Below are 17,700 nucleotides of genomic sequence, written 5' to 3' on the forward strand. Positions count from 1 at the left end.
TCACACCACTTACTGTAAGACTTTAACACGCTCATTTTAACTCATGGCATTTTTTAGAATTAGGTTTTATTTAAACCTGGAAGGAGCATATATATTTGAATTGCTGACAGTTTTACTCATAGCAGAATGAAGGGCATATTTGTGCATGTTTGCACTTTTCAGATTTAAAGAATGTTTTTGCAAGTGATCGAAATTGACTTTGCTAAACATTTTGGTGGGAAAATTGCTCTGAGCTCTGTTATATACTGTAGGTATAACATCAAACAACTTATTTGAATCCAATTTATAGCTTTGATGTTTAAAGTTTTAGTCCAGAGCATAATGCAGATGTAAAACTGAAATGCTTAAACTTTTTAATAAAACTTTCCACACTACTGTAATATACTAAGGTTATTAGCTTGAAAGAAAAAAAATTATGGTTTTTACAGGCCACCAAAGTATTCTGTTATAATTATTCAGAGATTTTGATGACTTCCTTGCTGCTTATGGGTATTTTTTCACAAAAAAGCATACTGAATACTTGAGTTATACACAAGTTTTGATACCAGCTCTCAATATGTAAATGATAAATTAAATAAAAGAAAATCCATATTAAAAGCTTCCTCAGATTTTGTTATACCAAAGCTTCCATCTTAGATGTACAAATATTGCTCTCAGCACTGTCTCATTCTTCAAGCTTAAGTTTCAGTTGCTTTATGTTTTTGTATTAGATCAACAAAGTTACTATAGGTGGGATAACACAGCAGTACAAGGAATACAGGAGGTTCCTGGAATACATTGATGAGAAATGTCTCCTCCAGGCTCAACAAGGAGAGGTGCTGTGCTGTACCTTTTACTCATCAAGAAAGGAGGGGCCTGTTGGGGAAGTGAAGATCAAAGGCAGCTTTGGCTGCAATGACCACGAGATGTTTCCCCTGGAAATTCTCATGTTTCATTTCTGAGTTTTCTCTCCTCATACTACCTTATTTAAGGAGCTTTTCCTGTCAGCTGTAATGTTGATTTCTTTACCCTTTCTTTGCATTTTCAATATCTGTAGTGCCTTATTATTTCCTCTACTTATTTTTTTTCTGTCTCCTTCGTTCCTTCTTTTACCTCTTAATAGAGATCATTGGCAAACAAGTTCAGATGTTTCTCACCCAAAGCCAAATGTCTAGTCGTTATCAAATTAGGGATTTTTAAGTGCTTGGAATCCCATTCTTGATTTTGATTGTTTGATCAGTTTAAAAAAAACCAGTCAAGACTGATAGCTAATGACATAGAACCAGCTGTTTAGATCTGTTTGTCTTGTGTCAAACGATAGCCCACTGTAGTTCCTATATGGGTCTTTTGGGACTCAAATGACAGCGGCATTTCATTTGGTTCTTCAGTTCTCATCTTGAGTGACTTCTATTAGTCTTTTTTCTCTTTGATATTCCTTGTATAAACAATCAAGTTACTCAGCATCTTTTATTAAAGGACAAACCAAACAAGGTTACTGAAGCCTTCTGCAATAAGTTTTCCATTTCAAATGATAGTGTTGTGGGGCATTTTTTCACTGGATTTTCCTATATTCATGATTGTATTTGTAAAGCATTTCAGCAAACTGGATATAGATAGAATTGTTGTGTTACTTTGGTCCTGGTGGATACAGAGGTAGAGTGATTCCCTTCAATTATGCAGTTCTATCCCCTTTAGACCTTTAAGAACTGCATGTAGTTGATTTGCTAACACATCTTCAGAGCTTGCATTCAGGTAAATCCTCAAACAAACCTCTTTATAATTGTTGCAGTATTAACTCATTGCTCACTCATAATAATGCTGCCTGAAAATAGTGTCCCGTTTTGCAGCTGTGGCCTGTTATAGAATGAGCTAAGTGAAAAGAAATTTAGTTTGAATGGGGCTATCAACCTAGATGTGTCTGTATGGCTGACATATACATCAGTTATATTAATTCTGCCAATCACCAGTTGTTTTGTACTGCATATCATCAATAAAATTATTGACTAGAGTTAGGCTTAGAAAGCAATTAGAGGAATCCCTTTTTAATGGCTGTTTTTCAATTATACATTCTTTTAAAATCTGTCAGTTCATCAGCTTGTGATAAATTTAATACATGTTTTCTTGCTAGTCTGTGATGTTATTTTTAGGCACTATGTTGTGCAGCCATATGTCTAATGAGTCTTACATGAGTCTAGGCTTGTCTTATTATCTTTTGCACAACCTTGTAGTTGTGTAAAAATTACTTTTTTAAAACTTCTTTTTAAAGTACAAAACCTAATGTCCATTGTTTTGAAAATGTTATGTATCAGACATTTGAATTAAGTCTTCGGGAGCTTTTCTTTTACTATGCATGGAAAGGATGTCGGGAAGTCATTCTGCATCTCGCTTTTTATTATTGGTTGGTGACTGTTTTTCCATTTTAGTGATATACCTGTGGAGTTTAAAATGTAATAGTGTTTGTCATACTTTTTGTGGTCTTTCATATTATGGTAAAGCAGTGAAACTAATTTGTAGAAGGGTTCAGAGGTATTTTTGTTTCTTAGTTTGGGAGCAAAACAATAAGCATAGCATGAAAAGGCATTTTGTCAGTCAGGAAAAACTGACGCCGTGCCAGGTATAGAAATCTCCTAACGGATATATACAAAATGCCATTTCTTAAGACAAAGTAATGCATACTTAATATGTAGCCGAGGGAGAATAATATGGCTTCTGATAGTGGTTTCTGCATGGTTACATTTTTTCAGTACCTGTAGATTTTTAAATATATTCTAAATGGAGGACTGAGATCACAGTATTTTCAGGGTTCATTGGATGCAGAGTAAAACTAATAAAATTACTTAACTAGATGGTTGCCTAGTAACAAATGCATTCTGTGCAGAGTGAGTTGTAGATAACGTCCTATATAGAATCTTCAAAACTGAATTAGTAATTGCATTTTTACTATGTACTTTGGTTTTGCAATTTCACTGTCTTTTCCATTTCTGTTCTTAAAACTAGACAACTGCACCTATGTAGAATTATTGACAGTTTAACTTTTGTTACTAGTAAACAATATAGCAATAAACAAATAAACACTGGTGAAATAGTCTGAGAAACTTCTTGCTTATTAATTTTGAAACATTTAATTCTTTTTATGTTTTAATGCTGTGAGCCTTACTCAATACTTTTCCATTTCTGTTTCTCTTTTGTTTTGGATAAATAGCACAGATTCTGTGAGAGAGAGAGAGAGACATAGAACCATTCTGTGGGTAGGATAGTATCCAACTAATAACTAATGTGAATCCCCATATGTAATGCTTCATTCTTACTAGCATTGAACAGGGGACTCAGGAACGTAAGTTAAGAATTCGTCTTCTTGCACATCTGCACTAAAAACTAAGAAATGCTTGTGTTTAATTTTCTATCTTGTCTTTAGCGTACACTTGAAGGGCATAAAGGCTGACTGCAGAGGGTGTGTTGAAGTGGTCCTGGGTCATCTGAATATCAGATTAATTTCTAACCAGCAGACAATTCTTCAAAGATTAAAATGTGTAAACTTGTCTGCTTCACTTAATTCTGTGCTCAAGTTGAACAATCAGAGCAGCTTGATTGTTTCATTCTGTGAATGTGATATTTTAATACCTGGAAATGGGAAGGCTGCCAAGATCACAAAGTTCAGGAAGAACTTTAGAAGTCAGATAAAAGAATATCTCTGTGCACACTGTATGCTCTCAAGCGGCGGCTGTAATGTAATGAGATGATATGCAAACCTTAAAACCTATTAGAAAGAAAATGATCCTGCTGTGATCAATTTGCAATCCAGAGAGGCACTCCCCATACCTGATCCTTTATCATTTACAGCGTAAATGCAGGTGACGCTTGTGTGGAAATCGATACTGGATAGCTATCATCTGATTATTTTTTCTGCATACATGGAATTTCATGGTGTGGTAATCATGTTCTGTGAGTGTGTCTGGTGGACATGCTGTCAATTCTCCACATTCCATCAAGAATGCTTTTGAATTAGATATACTAATTAGATATGTCAATTAAATATAACAATGGCAATTTTATTTCTCACTTCCAGTGTAACGTGAAAGCAATAAAACATAATAAGACTTTTAAAGAACCTGATGTGCAAATACTGTGTCAGTTCATGTTTTCAAGGAAAACCTCGTAAGTTTCAAATGGTGCTTGCTATTTTACTGGGCTAATTAAACACATATAAAGAATGAAATGTTAGGGGCTGTGTTTCAGCAGTGAAGAAAAGGCACTTAACTGCCTACCACCAGCCATCAATATGCAATGTAAGCAGAAAACGTTGTCATCCTAAATGTGTTATCAGTAATTTCTGCTGCCATTTCAGGAAAAGACTGTGGGTTCATGGTTTCTTGTATACGAAGGCATAATCTCTAGTTGGGACTTCTAGGATCAAATAATAAATGATCCAGCAGTTGAAAAATATGAATTTTTGAATGATCTGTATTTCCAAAAGGAATCTGTACACTTTCAAGGCTTACCATTCTTTAGAAATACCTGAGAGTAAGAGATGTTAGTGCTTGCTCTTCAAGGGGAAGTCAGAAAAATAGTTGAAAAATGCATGCAGAGAATTCTGCATACATTTCCATTATGGAAAATCAAGTTTCTATAGTGCTTAGATAGATGAATAATAGATACATAGTTGAAACTGAATTATAATCACAGAGAAAATGCAAAAAATAAATTGTGTTATGGTTGTTTTTCAGGTAGTCTTGGTTTTTTATTTTCTAAGTTTAGCACAATTTTAGTCACTGCTGTTTTTATATTGCCATGTATAATTAAAAGAATAAGAACCCTTCATTCTCTATCAGAATGCAATGATGGGCATAAACTAAACACATAGGTGTTTAGTTTACAGTTTCAATTTGATCTGAACATGAAATAATTGGAAGGATTGTTATGATGCATTTTTTATTTCAGTGTAAGTGTACCTTTTTTGCATCTTGATTATTTTATATATGTATATAAATTATAAATATATTTGGTAAGAAAATATAAAAGTAGATGGTAAATATAAAAAATAGTAAAAAAAATACAAAAATTATAAAAGTAGATGATAAAAAAAAAAAAGATTTGTTTGTTTTTTTGTTAGCATGGCCTTGAAATAACTTAAGGAAATAGATGGAATGATTTAGAGTCTTCATAAGATGATTAGAGGGAGGGAGTACATTCCCCTTGGGGAAAGACAGAGAGATCTGGGAGTGTTCAGCCTGGAGAAATGAAGGCACATGGGTCATCTTACTACCTTTCAGTACCTGAAGGGCACTGAAGAAAGCTGTAGAGGGACTTTTTACAAGAGCATGTAGTGATAAGACAAGGGGGAATGGCTTTAAACTGAGAGTAGGTTTAGTTTGGGTATTAAGAAGATGTTCTTGACAGTGAAGATGGTGAGGCAGTGGAATAGGTTTCCCAGAGGTGTGAATGTCCTATCCCTTGAAGTGCTGGGCCCCAAACAACCTGTTCTAGTGGGAGGGGTTTAAAAAATGTTCTCTAAATATATTAGTAATCTTCCTTACTTGCTTGTGTTAACTGTCAGCTTCAGTTGTCATGCGGAGTGTTAATTTGGGGTTTTCAGTAAGTTCCTTAGCTCCAGGGTCAACTGCCAGGTCAGTGACATTAATTGGCTTCTTTGTTTTATTAACATTTTGAAAGTGGCACCTCTCAGTAAATTGTAACTGTTCTCTAGGCACTGTTTTTATTTTAAAAGAAACCTTTGAAAAAACATCTTAAATTTAATTGCTGTAAAAATACTTATGTCCTTGGTTATTAAGCAGTGTTCTTGTTAATTGTTTAAATACTTTAAATGCTTTCTTGCCTTCAGACAGAACTGAGCATACTTTCAAACTAGTGCTTTCAGGCTCTTAGGAGATTTGAAAAAAAAGTTGTTATTGAATTAGTAAAATCAAGTAATGTTTTCCAGATGGGAGCTCAGTTACACTTTAAGATTACTGTACTTATTATCAGGCAATTGTGAGCAATCTACGGGATACATATATCAGCAAGTGGCAATTGTGCTTACAGATTCAAGCTTAAAAAGAAAGTATATAAACACCAAGTAGATTAAAACTTTTGCAGCCCAGATGCCCAGGTGCTGGCTGAGGGGGATGCATATGGCCTTGGTGAGGGATAGCTGTGGCTGAACGTGCCAGACGTGGCCACATGAAGCAGGCTCCGACCACCCAGAAGTGGTGGCATCTCTGGCAAAGCATGCTTAAGAAAGGGTAAAAACACTGTGCAGCAGTTGTGAGAGAAAAAAAAGGAGAAACAGCTTTGCAGACACTAAGGTCAGTGCAGAAGGATGGGGTACTCCAGGGGACTATATCAAAACTAGAAAAACCCAAACAGACAAAAGATGAAACAACCCACCCTGCACAGTTCCCCCACCTCTCAAAAAACCCCCAAACTTCAAACACCTCAAAACTCTGTGGTTGATGATGACTGTAGCCCTTATGTCATCACATACTCCAGCCATAAAAAGATGTGTAAGAAGTGAGAAATCTCTGTGCTCTTGAACACTGCTTTTGATCCCTGTAGATAGAAGACTTCAGAAAATGAAGTCTCAGATTTGTCCCAGTTTACATTTACATATCAGATTTTATTGTACATGGGGCTTTCCTTTGGAAAACTGCTCTTTTACAAGTGTAGACCTTGCACAACCTTGGTTTGCAGGTTTTCTGTGTCATTTAGTTGTTTGTAGCCATAGTTTCAGTGTGCAAACTTTTCCTACAGAACATGTCCATAACCAGGCAATGTAGTGATTTACTTTGTCTGCTTGTTGTTTGTGGTGTTTGGGGCTGTGATTCCTTCTGAGATTTAGTTTAATATTTTGGTGTGCTCCCTGTTCTTCAGGTCTGGGTTATCATGTGGTACTATTTTGTCTTCCTTGAGAATGCTCTCCATTTACTTTTTAATCATCCATTTTGAAAACTTTTAACTCTTTGAATTGCATTCCTTTCATTTGAACTCAAAACATCTGAGTAAATAAAAATCTGTATTCTAAGTAAAATGTCATATTTTTTTAGCAGGATTTAGCCAGGTGGAATTTCCCAGCCTTACTCATCTTAAGACATTCACCCATTTGAGACTAGTTGAGAACGTCATATATAGCTTCAGTAACAGTGTCTAAAAAGCCTTTATAATAAAATTACTGTGAACTCTGGTTTTAAGTAATTATGCTAGTTGTGTGCCAACCTACGCATCTCCTAATGTTCCAGAAAGAAATGGGAAAATTCTTGTGTACTTTGTTCATTCAGGTCTTCTATGTGTTTTCATTCATTTTGAAAATTACCAGAAACTACATATAATATGCAGGCTTTTGTAAGGGACAGAACATTTAGTTGTAAAGCACCATTTCTGTCCCTTATTAAATGGAAAGGCATGTAAACAAAACATCTGAGGAATTAAAGATTTAAAAAAAGAAGAAGAAATTATAGGGAAATGCCAGTTACAGAGAACTAGAATACATTGTCCAAGAGAGCAGTGGAATCAAAAACCTATGACAGGGAAGTGGCACAAATTAGATTTCTTTTTCTTTCCAGAATAGTGGTCTGATTTGGATGAAGGAAGAAAAGACACCAAATCATGTTATCACAGTTTTGCCTATAAATTGGACTATCCCTTCTTAACAAAGCCAGTTTTCTGTTGTTATTCCTCCATGCCAGTTAATGACTAGTTAACCTTTTGGAGGGCTAAAGTACAATAAAATAGAAGGATGAATAAGCAAGATTTGATGGAATTGTGGAATTCACTGGTTTCTTCAATACAGGCTAATCACTAACTCACATGTATTTTTCACCTTTCATAGAAAGTATTAACTGTTTCTTTCACATTATTGTTTTATAAGAGATGTTTTAAAAACTGTGCGTGATTCCTTGGCTCACAACACTTGGAAAGTGTACAGTTTTTCTGATTTTTTTAATAGGTTGAATCTACACAAAGCATGATTAGGATTTTGGGCCTTTCAGCTACATTACCCAATTATCTTGATGTTGCTACATTTCTGCATGTCAATCCTTACATTGGACTATTCTACTTTGATGGCCGTTTCCGACCTGTACCTCTGGGACAAACCTTTATAGGGATCAAGACAACCAATAAGGTGAGGAATCATGAGTGCCAAGGAAAAGATGCTGTTTGTAGTCTCTGTTTGTTTTGATCATGCTTCATGTATGTATATGTTTGGGATACTTGTTCATTATCATACAGGTGGTTTTTGAAGCATATTTTCTTTTGTATAAAGATACATGCCTTTGAAAGGTGCTTTAAGAATCTTCTTCCTTCAGTTTACCATACTTGTAAGCAAGCCTTGTTGCAGTTGGACACAGTTATTTAGCTTTACATTGCCTCTTCTTCACTACTAAATTTTGCTTGGTGAAGAAGAAGTCGTCACCTTCAACTGCAGAGTCACGTTAGCAGCTGATTATTCTGCCTCTTTCATTTCAGGTTTCCATGTGGTGCATCTTATTTGGCTGTAAGGATGCATGAGGAATGCTCTAAGGAAAATACTATTTTAATCTGGAGATATATATACATATATATTAACACAACATGCATTAATACTAAAGTTATTGATGAAAACCTTAGCATGCTAAGCTATTAATTATCATATGTGCATATTTCATAGAAACTGTATTTAAAGTAATCCCTAAATAAGCTTCTTTGCTCTTTGTGCTATTGCTCATTTCGCGAAGCATTAAGACGATGGTCAGGTATAATATTCTTACTAAAAATCATTAGTGCAGTGACACCTGACATGTTAATTCTAGTTCATTAAATACAGGACTTAATACAAACACTTTACATAGATTTCCCATGCATCTCATTAGCTTATAATTAAGGTTTATATAGTTTAACATCTCAAAAAATACTGTTCACCTGTGATTTAAATTAATAGAAATCAAGACACTTTCAATCAAAAGTTAGTTTTGTGGCTTAATCAATTATAGTATATTATTTAGCTTTTTGTAAAAATGGACATTGCCTTTCTTACTAGGTTATTTAAGTAGTCGTTCCATCTGCTGTGCAGGAGAAGAACTTATTTTACAACTGTAGGGAGATGGTTCAAATCTATACGTATAAGAATAGTTTACCATATGTTACTTACCATGATTTGCATATTTTAATCTTCATTAATTGCTTTTAATACCTTACCCTTACTTGCTGTTACTTCCAATTCATCTTTCACTGCTACTTGATTCTAATATTTATTTTTACTATATAGTAAGAAAAGAGAAAATACTCCCTTCATACTCACTTGAGAATACATTTAGCAATCAAAAACTTAAAGACATAAATAAATCTTGTGAAATTTGAAATTATTAAAAAAACAGTAATTTTCTAAAGAAGCAGAAGAAGATGAGGAAATATTAGGAGGTCATATTCTGAATATTATTAAAATAATAATTCTGAAATGTGGCTACCTGGCAGACTGTTTTGGTAATACCGCAGCCACTTCTTTTGTTTTTCTGAAGATTGTCATTACAATTTCACAGAGACAAATATATTTTACAATCAAAATACACTTTACAGTAAGCAAAACATAGAAGTATTAAGCCTCTTCGAAAAAGGATTCTGTTCAGGATAATACTAATACTAAAGCTGCCTAATTATTGCCAATATCAACATCCTGGTGGTCATCATGAGAGGAGGAAAGCAATGTAAGAAAGCATAGGAACAAAAGCTGTTCTTGCAGACCATCAGCAAATGCAGTCAGTGCTGTGTCTATATGCACACTAATGAGCTGCAAGGAGATAGGAGGCTGTTAGTTACTTTAGGTAGAGTCCTTGCCACAGTTTGTTTGCTGAGATCCAGCATCCAAAGTTTGGAGCTGATTAGCAATTTACAGTCACATGCAAACTGTAGGCAAGCTTTCAAAGGCAAGGACAGCATGATGTATTTATTATGCATAGAAGTTATCCAGGAAAGCTCTTAAAACTCTGTATGTTGCAATTCTTGGAGCATATGGCACCAAGACTAAGGTTTGACTTCTTCAGTCAAGATCTGTTAATGTCAGATATTTTTCTTTAATATCAGTCTTTTTTCTTTATGCATGTTTATGTTTTTCTCTTTAGGTATAAATGCAAAGAATATGTAAAGTTAATTTTGTAGTATGTGTATATATATATATATGTCCATGTGTCTTTATGCACTGCTCTTGTAAGTTTCTCCTTAATGATTTTCACTTGCTATTATTTGAAAAAACATATTTGGTAAAATGCTAACCTCTCATTTTAAGAATTATTAGACTGGGTTCTTGTCTCTAGCACACATGCCCATATTTTCCCATAATTTTATTCCTATCTTTGTACAGTTTCAAATACAAATGTTCTTTTTCCTCTAAAGCTGTTTTAAAGCTGTGTTTTTCAACTTTCATCTATTCTAGATAACACAAAGCATTAAATTTCCATTTTTAATTTTTTTACATGACTTGCTTTTGTAGAACATTTCTTTGTGCCAAAACAATTTGGTTATAAGACATGAATGCACAAATGAAGAATGGAATGATTACTGTGATATTGGACTTTATTACTTTCTTTTGATCTGTCACAACCTTAATACTAAGGTGCAGTTAAGTAGATACATGCTATTTATATTGCAATGCATTAGAGAAATAGAAAAAAAATCTTTAGGTTGAAGAATAGTCTTTATTTCAACTGGAATCCTACTTAAACATTTTATTTATCTATAATTGGAAATTCTCTACATGGTACTCACAATGTCCTCTGTGCACGACCCAGCTATGAAAAAAAATCTCTGTTCTCTATGGCAAAAATACTATCAGTAATTTCCTGAGATAAAAAATCTATACCTATGCAATGTAAAAACTGTTTTTATATACCAAATAGAAAGCCTTAATTCTAGATAAGATATATTAAATTGATATTACCTCAATATCTTGTAAAAGAAAGATTCCTTAATATGAAACAGATAAATTAAAGAGCTGGGTTACTTCTCTTTGATCATTAAAAAACACCAGCAAAGTCGCATTTTCTATTAACTGCCCTTACTCATATTTTATCTATGTATTTTCGTGGTTTATTTCTGAATTTAAAAGTAAAATGCTGTTGTTGGAATGAGAATTGATATACTGTAAATTTAATTGCATAATCAAATTTGTCTTTCATGGATCACTCTAAATTGCTTGACATGTAGTAGATAATCCATAAAGATAGAAATTACTTTAGTATGTACCACAATGTTTATTTTTCAGGTGCAGCAGCTGAATCATATGGATGAAGTATGTTACGAAAGTGTACTGAAGCAAATAATGGCTGGACACCAGGTATTTATTTTTTTAGTTTACTTTCCATTAAGAACGTACATAAAGAAGTTAAATCATCACAGTGATGCATTAAGAATTATCATTTTATATGTCACTTCAGAGATAGCCTCTAAGCCTACAAACACTTCATAGAAACAACATGCAAGAAAATCTAAACTGGCTAAAAAGTGTTAGCTTCTAACAGAGGTCAAAATTCCCAGTACTTTATATAGCCATAAAGTAATTAATGTGTATTTATGTCACTTTTTCTAAAATTACAAGGCAAAGTAGGTCAGTACTTTAGAGACCTTACAACAGGTACACTTAAAGATTAAAAAAATCAAAAATTAAGCACTTAATTATTATTCTTAGTGTTTCCTAGATCTTTCAAATTCTAGTCTTTTGTGTTAGAGATGAGAGATGAGAATTAGGCAGTGTTCAAGACATGGTGTGTAAGGGCTCAGCATAAGTCATTTGAGATATCCTGGGGGTTCTGTTTTGTTTTCTTTTTAAAGGAAGTAATCCTTCATTTTGCTTTACAGTAGAGGTTTCTGCAGTGAATTTTCAAGTCTGACATTCCCCTCAACTAAGAATATGGGCCTAACTCATTTGCATGAATAGTTTCTCATTCTGTAAGGATTGTGGTCCTGAATTACTCTCACACAATGTCTCATTTTTGTTAGAACTTTGCACGTCAAGCAGGTATGGCACCTTTTCAAAGCAAGAACAAATGCTAGTGCTCTATGACTCTTGAAGAGGCTTTTCAGTAAATAACACATATATAAAAGAGAGAAAGTCTGTCCTGTACAGTCACACTAAGAATTGTGCATTTTTTCCTTTTCAAAAAAAAAATTCATTGTGTATTTTGAAAGATGAACAGTTGGTTCATGACTTGGGAAGTGAAAAAATACTTCAACAGCCTATTAGTCCTCCTGCCCCCACTGTCTTGCTTTAGTTCCATTCTTCCACTTATCTTCTCTTGTTGATATCAGTTATTGTTGTTACATTCAAAAAACTTTCATGAAGATTACTTATGGAAATGCTGCTATTTTCTTGAGTGAAGACTGTTAATGAAATTTTTTTAGCAGTACCAAGGGAACTTTTGTTTGTTTTCTCCTCATTGTCAATTATGCATAACCATTAAACATTACCAAATTCCTAATACTGAAGTACATTTAGTTTCTTATCTTTCATTCTTGTTTTGATTTTGTTTATTTTCACTTGCTGAAGTGCAAGTAGCAGAGTCTTTAAATCAGTAGTATCTAAGTAATGTATCTTGGATTCCCAGCAGGGAGTCTGTATGCTGTTTTGGCATATTTACTGCACCTTTCTTCCCCTCTCTTTTCTTCACACTGAGGAAAAAAGTGACTGCAAACATATCTGATATTATTTGAAAAGATTCAAGTACAGCAAGTTGTTCACTTCTAGTAGGAGATATTTTTGTAGCTTTTCTGGAGAATACTTTTAGTTCTTGTGCTAGCATCTGAATTTTTAAAGCAAAGCTGCTTTGTTTTAAGGTGTGAGCTACAGTTTTAAGAGGTGAAGAGAAGAACTGTAGTCTACTTAATGTTACTGTTTCAGCAAAGGACACTTGCTAATTTCAGTTTCTGAAAACTGTATTTCAAGCCAGCAGCCACATAAGTGTAATTCTGGGCAAAGCAGAAGTGTGGTTTCCCTTGCAATATAAATGTTGGTTTAATTTCAGAACATTTTGGTTAATTTGATTCATATGATTGTAAATTTTCTTTGTTTGAAAGAGTTATTCTGCTGTGTTGCAGAACTCTCATTTAGAGCATCTAAATAGCAACCAGTTACACTGGACTTTCCTTTGGACTATTTAATTCATAGTGGTCTTGATATTTATTAAACAAAATATCGTAACCTGAAATGAATTATATACAAGTACCAGTGTACAGGCTTTGATGATGCAGAATCAAGCACATCAGTTCATTGTCTAATATATAGTATTGTACCATGTGAAATATTGGAGTTTTCCTTTTAATGAGTGTGCTAAGACAAATGATCTGCCTAATCATTAGACCAACTGCAGATGTTTAAAAAGTGGAAAAAAAAAAGGTCATGCAGATATATCTACACTGAGATGCCTGCCCCATAGTGGAAGATGAATATTATGAGTAAATATGATTATTACACTAGAAGTCTTATCTTCAGTGTCTTTTCACAATTTTGAGAATGCCCTTTGTTTCGAGAAACCCATTACCTTGTGTCCACATTCACCTTAGGCTGTTATCATCATGCTCTGTTGCCTTTCTTAGCTTGTGTTATCCAAAAAACTTGTATTTATTAACATTATATATGTGCAAATTTCATATGCTTTTTAACAAAGCTGTGGTTGCTTCTAAATATATTTCTTAAAAAGATGTATTCATATCTTCCCCCCAAATACTTAAGAAAAAATTTCTATAGCTGTTGTGTGTCTCTATGACATTCAGGACATGGTTGAGATTTTATATCTCTGATTTTTATTCAGGCAATAATGTGTGACAGACATGGATCTCATTAGCAATGCTCCAGAGAGACTGAAATTATACTGAAATGCAAGAAAGAAATACCAGAACTAGAGAAAAATACTTTCCCTCACTAAAGTTGCTAGAGTTAATGTAGGTCTTCCTGTGGCCATCAAACTTTCACAATGTTGTCTCTTTCGAGATTCTTGACCGTTAATGTCTTAATGAATTTTATTCAGCGTTGTTTATCTAGTGTTCTGTTAACTCATTCTCAAAGAATTCTACCATAGCAGAACTAAATAATTTACTCTTATGGAATTCATGCTGATGTGTCACTGTCATATTGTAGGTTGCAGTGTGAGGTTTGGCTACAGTTACACGTCCATGTTTTTTTATTAGATGTGTGTGTCTTTTCATATTTTAAGGCTAAGATTGGTAGGAGTAGTTGCATTCTATAGGCATGTGTTTTGACAGATGGAGAGAAGCTTTTTATGTTGATTTTTCAACATTCATCCTCTGCAAGACTTCAAGCTCTTCCTGGCTACTGGGAAATTAAGAGTTGGTGATTCAGTCTTTAATTTTGATCCATCTGCTCAAACTAATGAGATATCTCATTTGTAGGCTTCACTTTGAATTACCAAATGCAACTGAAACAATAACATTTGTCTTACAGCACAATTCTCCTCTTGTTTAACTTGAGGAAGTTTGATAGACGGCTTGCCCTACAGACTTTTCTGGGGTTTTTGTTATAGAAACTTCCTTTCATGACTAAAAAAGATCAGAAAATGTCCCAAAGGTTTCCAAGTACTTTTTTAATCAATATGCTCATTTAGAAGGATTGCTAACAGTGTAGAAACCTATTGGAAGTTTTCTCTTGCAGATCCTACCACCTAAGACAGCTTTAAGTGAGAACCTCTAGTACTGTTAAGTCTGCTTTTCTGGAACTGTCCTTCCATGCACTATATTAGTTAGTGAATATTTGTTTTCATGTCATACTTTGAATTTGCTATGTTCTGATATAATCTAAAAAGATGTTACATCTTCCTGGAGTAATTTGCTATTTCAGAAGTTCTATTTCTACCTCTTAATAAACCAAAAATTCTTGAAAGAAGAAAAAAAAAAATTCTGCACCATTGGATGCTCACTTGCAGGTGAAGTATTTTCTGTCATTTGTGGTCTGGGATACTCTTTACTTGAAGACTAGATGAAGGCTAAGTGGCTGAAAATTATCATTCCTTCAATGTTATTACAGCTGTCTTTTTTCAGACAGTCACCAGTAGTGGGCCACATCAACCAAAAGGATTATTTCAGATACAAAGCTGAAGAAAAATTCACGTTTTACAGCCCTTTGAGAAGGGCATCTAATGGCAACAAGTTCTGGGGTACAAGTAGCACCTTTTTGAGACAGCCTGTGGAGAACCTCACAAGATCAGCAAAGACAGTGGCTGAATAATGCACATGTCAGCATCATTTTTATAATAAACTGAAACATTACATTACTGGCCGGATGTGTGTCAACACAGGCAGGTGTCCAGAACAACCACAAGCCCAGGCTGAAATGCAAAGGTTTCTTTTTTTTTTGTTACCTCTCTAACTGGAGGACCCTGAATCAGCACCTGGGCAGCAGAGTCACACAAGGGGCAGTGCAGGCACAGCCTGTCCTGATGGGCAGTGGGGCTGCTGTTGGCACCCATTTACCAGGGGCCCACATATTGTACCACCATGCTATGGTCTTCCTGTGCTTTTTATGATTTCTGAGCTTTGGTCTCTCTCTCAGGACAGCGATCTCAGGCTTGTCTATGAGAGTGCCTCCAAGTCTCTGTGAACACCTATATCATCTCCCCACAGATATTCTACTTCTCAAAACAGACAGAGGATAAACAGCAGCAGACATAATGTATGGGATTTCCCATAGTGGTAATCTCCAGGCCTAGGCAATCCCATCTGGAAGGTCACTTGAGTGAATCCACCATCCTCCTCATCATTCTGCTTTTTATCTTTTCCTTCCAATAGCCAGTTTAGGACAATGCATATCATACTGTATTTATCTTAAAAATTTATGACAATAACATGACACCCTTGTCATGTTATGATTTGAGAGATAACAGTATTTTTAGGAGTTTTGAGAAATAACAGGATATTTAGGGTTTTGGTTATTTCTGTAAAATATATCATGTGTAAATTTTGATTTCAGGTTGAATTCTTTTATCTAATATATTGAACTGCGGCTCTCTTTGTCCAGGTTCAGTTGTTTAAGTTAGTATTGTAGGGAGTTAACTATTTCTCACTCTGACTCATAAATTCACATCCATTATGTCTCCTGCTGTTACTGACCTTTTCCTGGTTTATCTTACTAGCTTGGTTACCAGGAAATGATCTCACATCTCTCCTGTTGTCCCCATCACCTCTTAAATATTTTTGCTGTTATTTGCTGAGTTTGTCAGAACCTTACTCTTTGCTATCTTTTCTTTTTTTCTTTCTTTTATTTTTTTTGGTCTGAGATTCACTCAAGCAAAAAATCCCATAAATTTCTTGTATTATCAATTAGAAGAGCTGTTGCTGAAGTCCTTGAAAGCTTTTGAAAGATGTTCTTCCTCAAACTGCAGTCATAAAACTCTTCTTTTGCCACTCTCCCCAGACTGTGCATCTCTTTTGTTTCTCCATTTTCTTGTTACTTCTTTCTTATAAGTGATTCTCTTTGATATTACTTAAACCTTCAAAGGAGATCCTGTGTTTTCTTTGCCCTTGGTGTTGTTTCAGCAGCTTTTCAGCAGGTCTTACATTTTCTCTCTGCACCTTATTTTCCTGTATGGCTTTTTTTGCTGACTTTCAAGACTGTTACTCATCTTTAGTCACAGGTATCAAAGTTTCAGTCCTGGTTCCATATCCAATGCACTTTGCTCCTTTGCCATTTCGTCTGTTTATGACAGTTTTTAACTTGGAGCGCCTTGGACATTGTCTTATCTTCTGAAAGCTCTTCTCCTTTTTAAGACAATGATTCCTGTTTTCCCATTGCTTTTGAGAGTTTTCTGTGTAAGTCTGACATGACAGTATCTTTTCTTTCACTAGCTCTGGTACTCAGGGAAACTCTAGGAACTGGACTTGACAATCCATGAGGGTCCCTTCTGGCTCAGCTTATTCTGTAATTCCTTGGAAGTTCATTTTCTCTCTGAGCTTGGTGTTCTCAGTTCACAGCAAAAACTTGCTGTTCAGTGGAAGTTCTGACACCTTTCTGTGGTTCTGATTGCCCTTGCTGTTTATGGTTCAAGGTGTCAGTACATAAGTACTGAGGAGACATCATGGCTTTACAAGAAGTGGTTTCACTATGCTAAGAACAGCTTTTCTAGCGGCCAAGGATGCCAGGTTGTCTGTTGCAAAGAATTTGGATTTTTGAAATGCTGTATGGTACTGAAAGCCTCAACACAACATCACAAAGGGAATGCAGTAGTAGTAATTGTACAAAATTAGCAACAACTCAACAAAAGCTAATAACTGCAAACCAGCAGAGATACAACAACCCTTTTCTGAATTAATGTGCTAGAAATCTCACTACTGGGATGAAAAATGTGGATGAAAAGTAACAATGAACAGCTTTATACAAACCATCTGTTCTTGTTGATGCACTGTGAGTGGTGATTTCTAACTGCCCATTTGGTGCTTATTTCAGTTCACTGTTTTTAACCCTTTGAAGAAAGTGTTTTTTCAAGTACATTGTTAGTTTCTGAGTTTTTACTCTTCTCATTTGAGCTAGTTTTTTAGGTTTGGCTGTATTGTGTTCTCTTCTGCTTTTGCAGTATTGTCTCAACTACATCTGATTTACCTGTCACAAGCCTTTACCTTCTATATTTTAAAATTAAATGAATGTGCAGAATAGAGCCATGTATAGTTGTAACATTTTTAATTGATCTATGCTTTGTGTAGTTACTATGCCATTTTCTAGAGATCAAGATTGCTTTATTAATTAGAATTTATGTT

At 34.7% G+C, this 17,700-nt stretch overlaps 1 protein-coding gene across 5 annotated transcripts in view; it reads left to right on the top strand.

Annotated features, from left to right (window-relative positions):
- Positions 1–17,700, top strand: part of ASCC3 (activating signal cointegrator 1 complex subunit 3) — a 253,171-nt gene that overhangs the window by 97,891 nt on the left and 137,580 nt on the right. For all 5 annotated transcript variants that reach the window (XM_088053260.1, XM_088053258.1, XM_088053259.1 and 2 more), the window contains 2 exons: positions 7,919–8,095; positions 11,207–11,278. In XM_088053260.1, the coding sequence (XP_087909386.1) occupies positions 7,919–8,095; positions 11,207–11,278 (249 nt within the window). The remainder of the gene's footprint in view (positions 1–7,918; positions 8,096–11,206; positions 11,279–17,700) is intronic.

The sequence above is a fragment of the Pseudopodoces humilis genome, chromosome 3, assembly GCF_049639895.1.
Source record: "Pseudopodoces humilis isolate 2021_Gansu_Grassland_sample_001 chromosome 3, ASM4963989v1, whole genome shotgun sequence".
Classification (NCBI taxonomy): Eukaryota; Metazoa; Chordata; class Aves; order Passeriformes; family Paridae; genus Pseudopodoces; species Pseudopodoces humilis.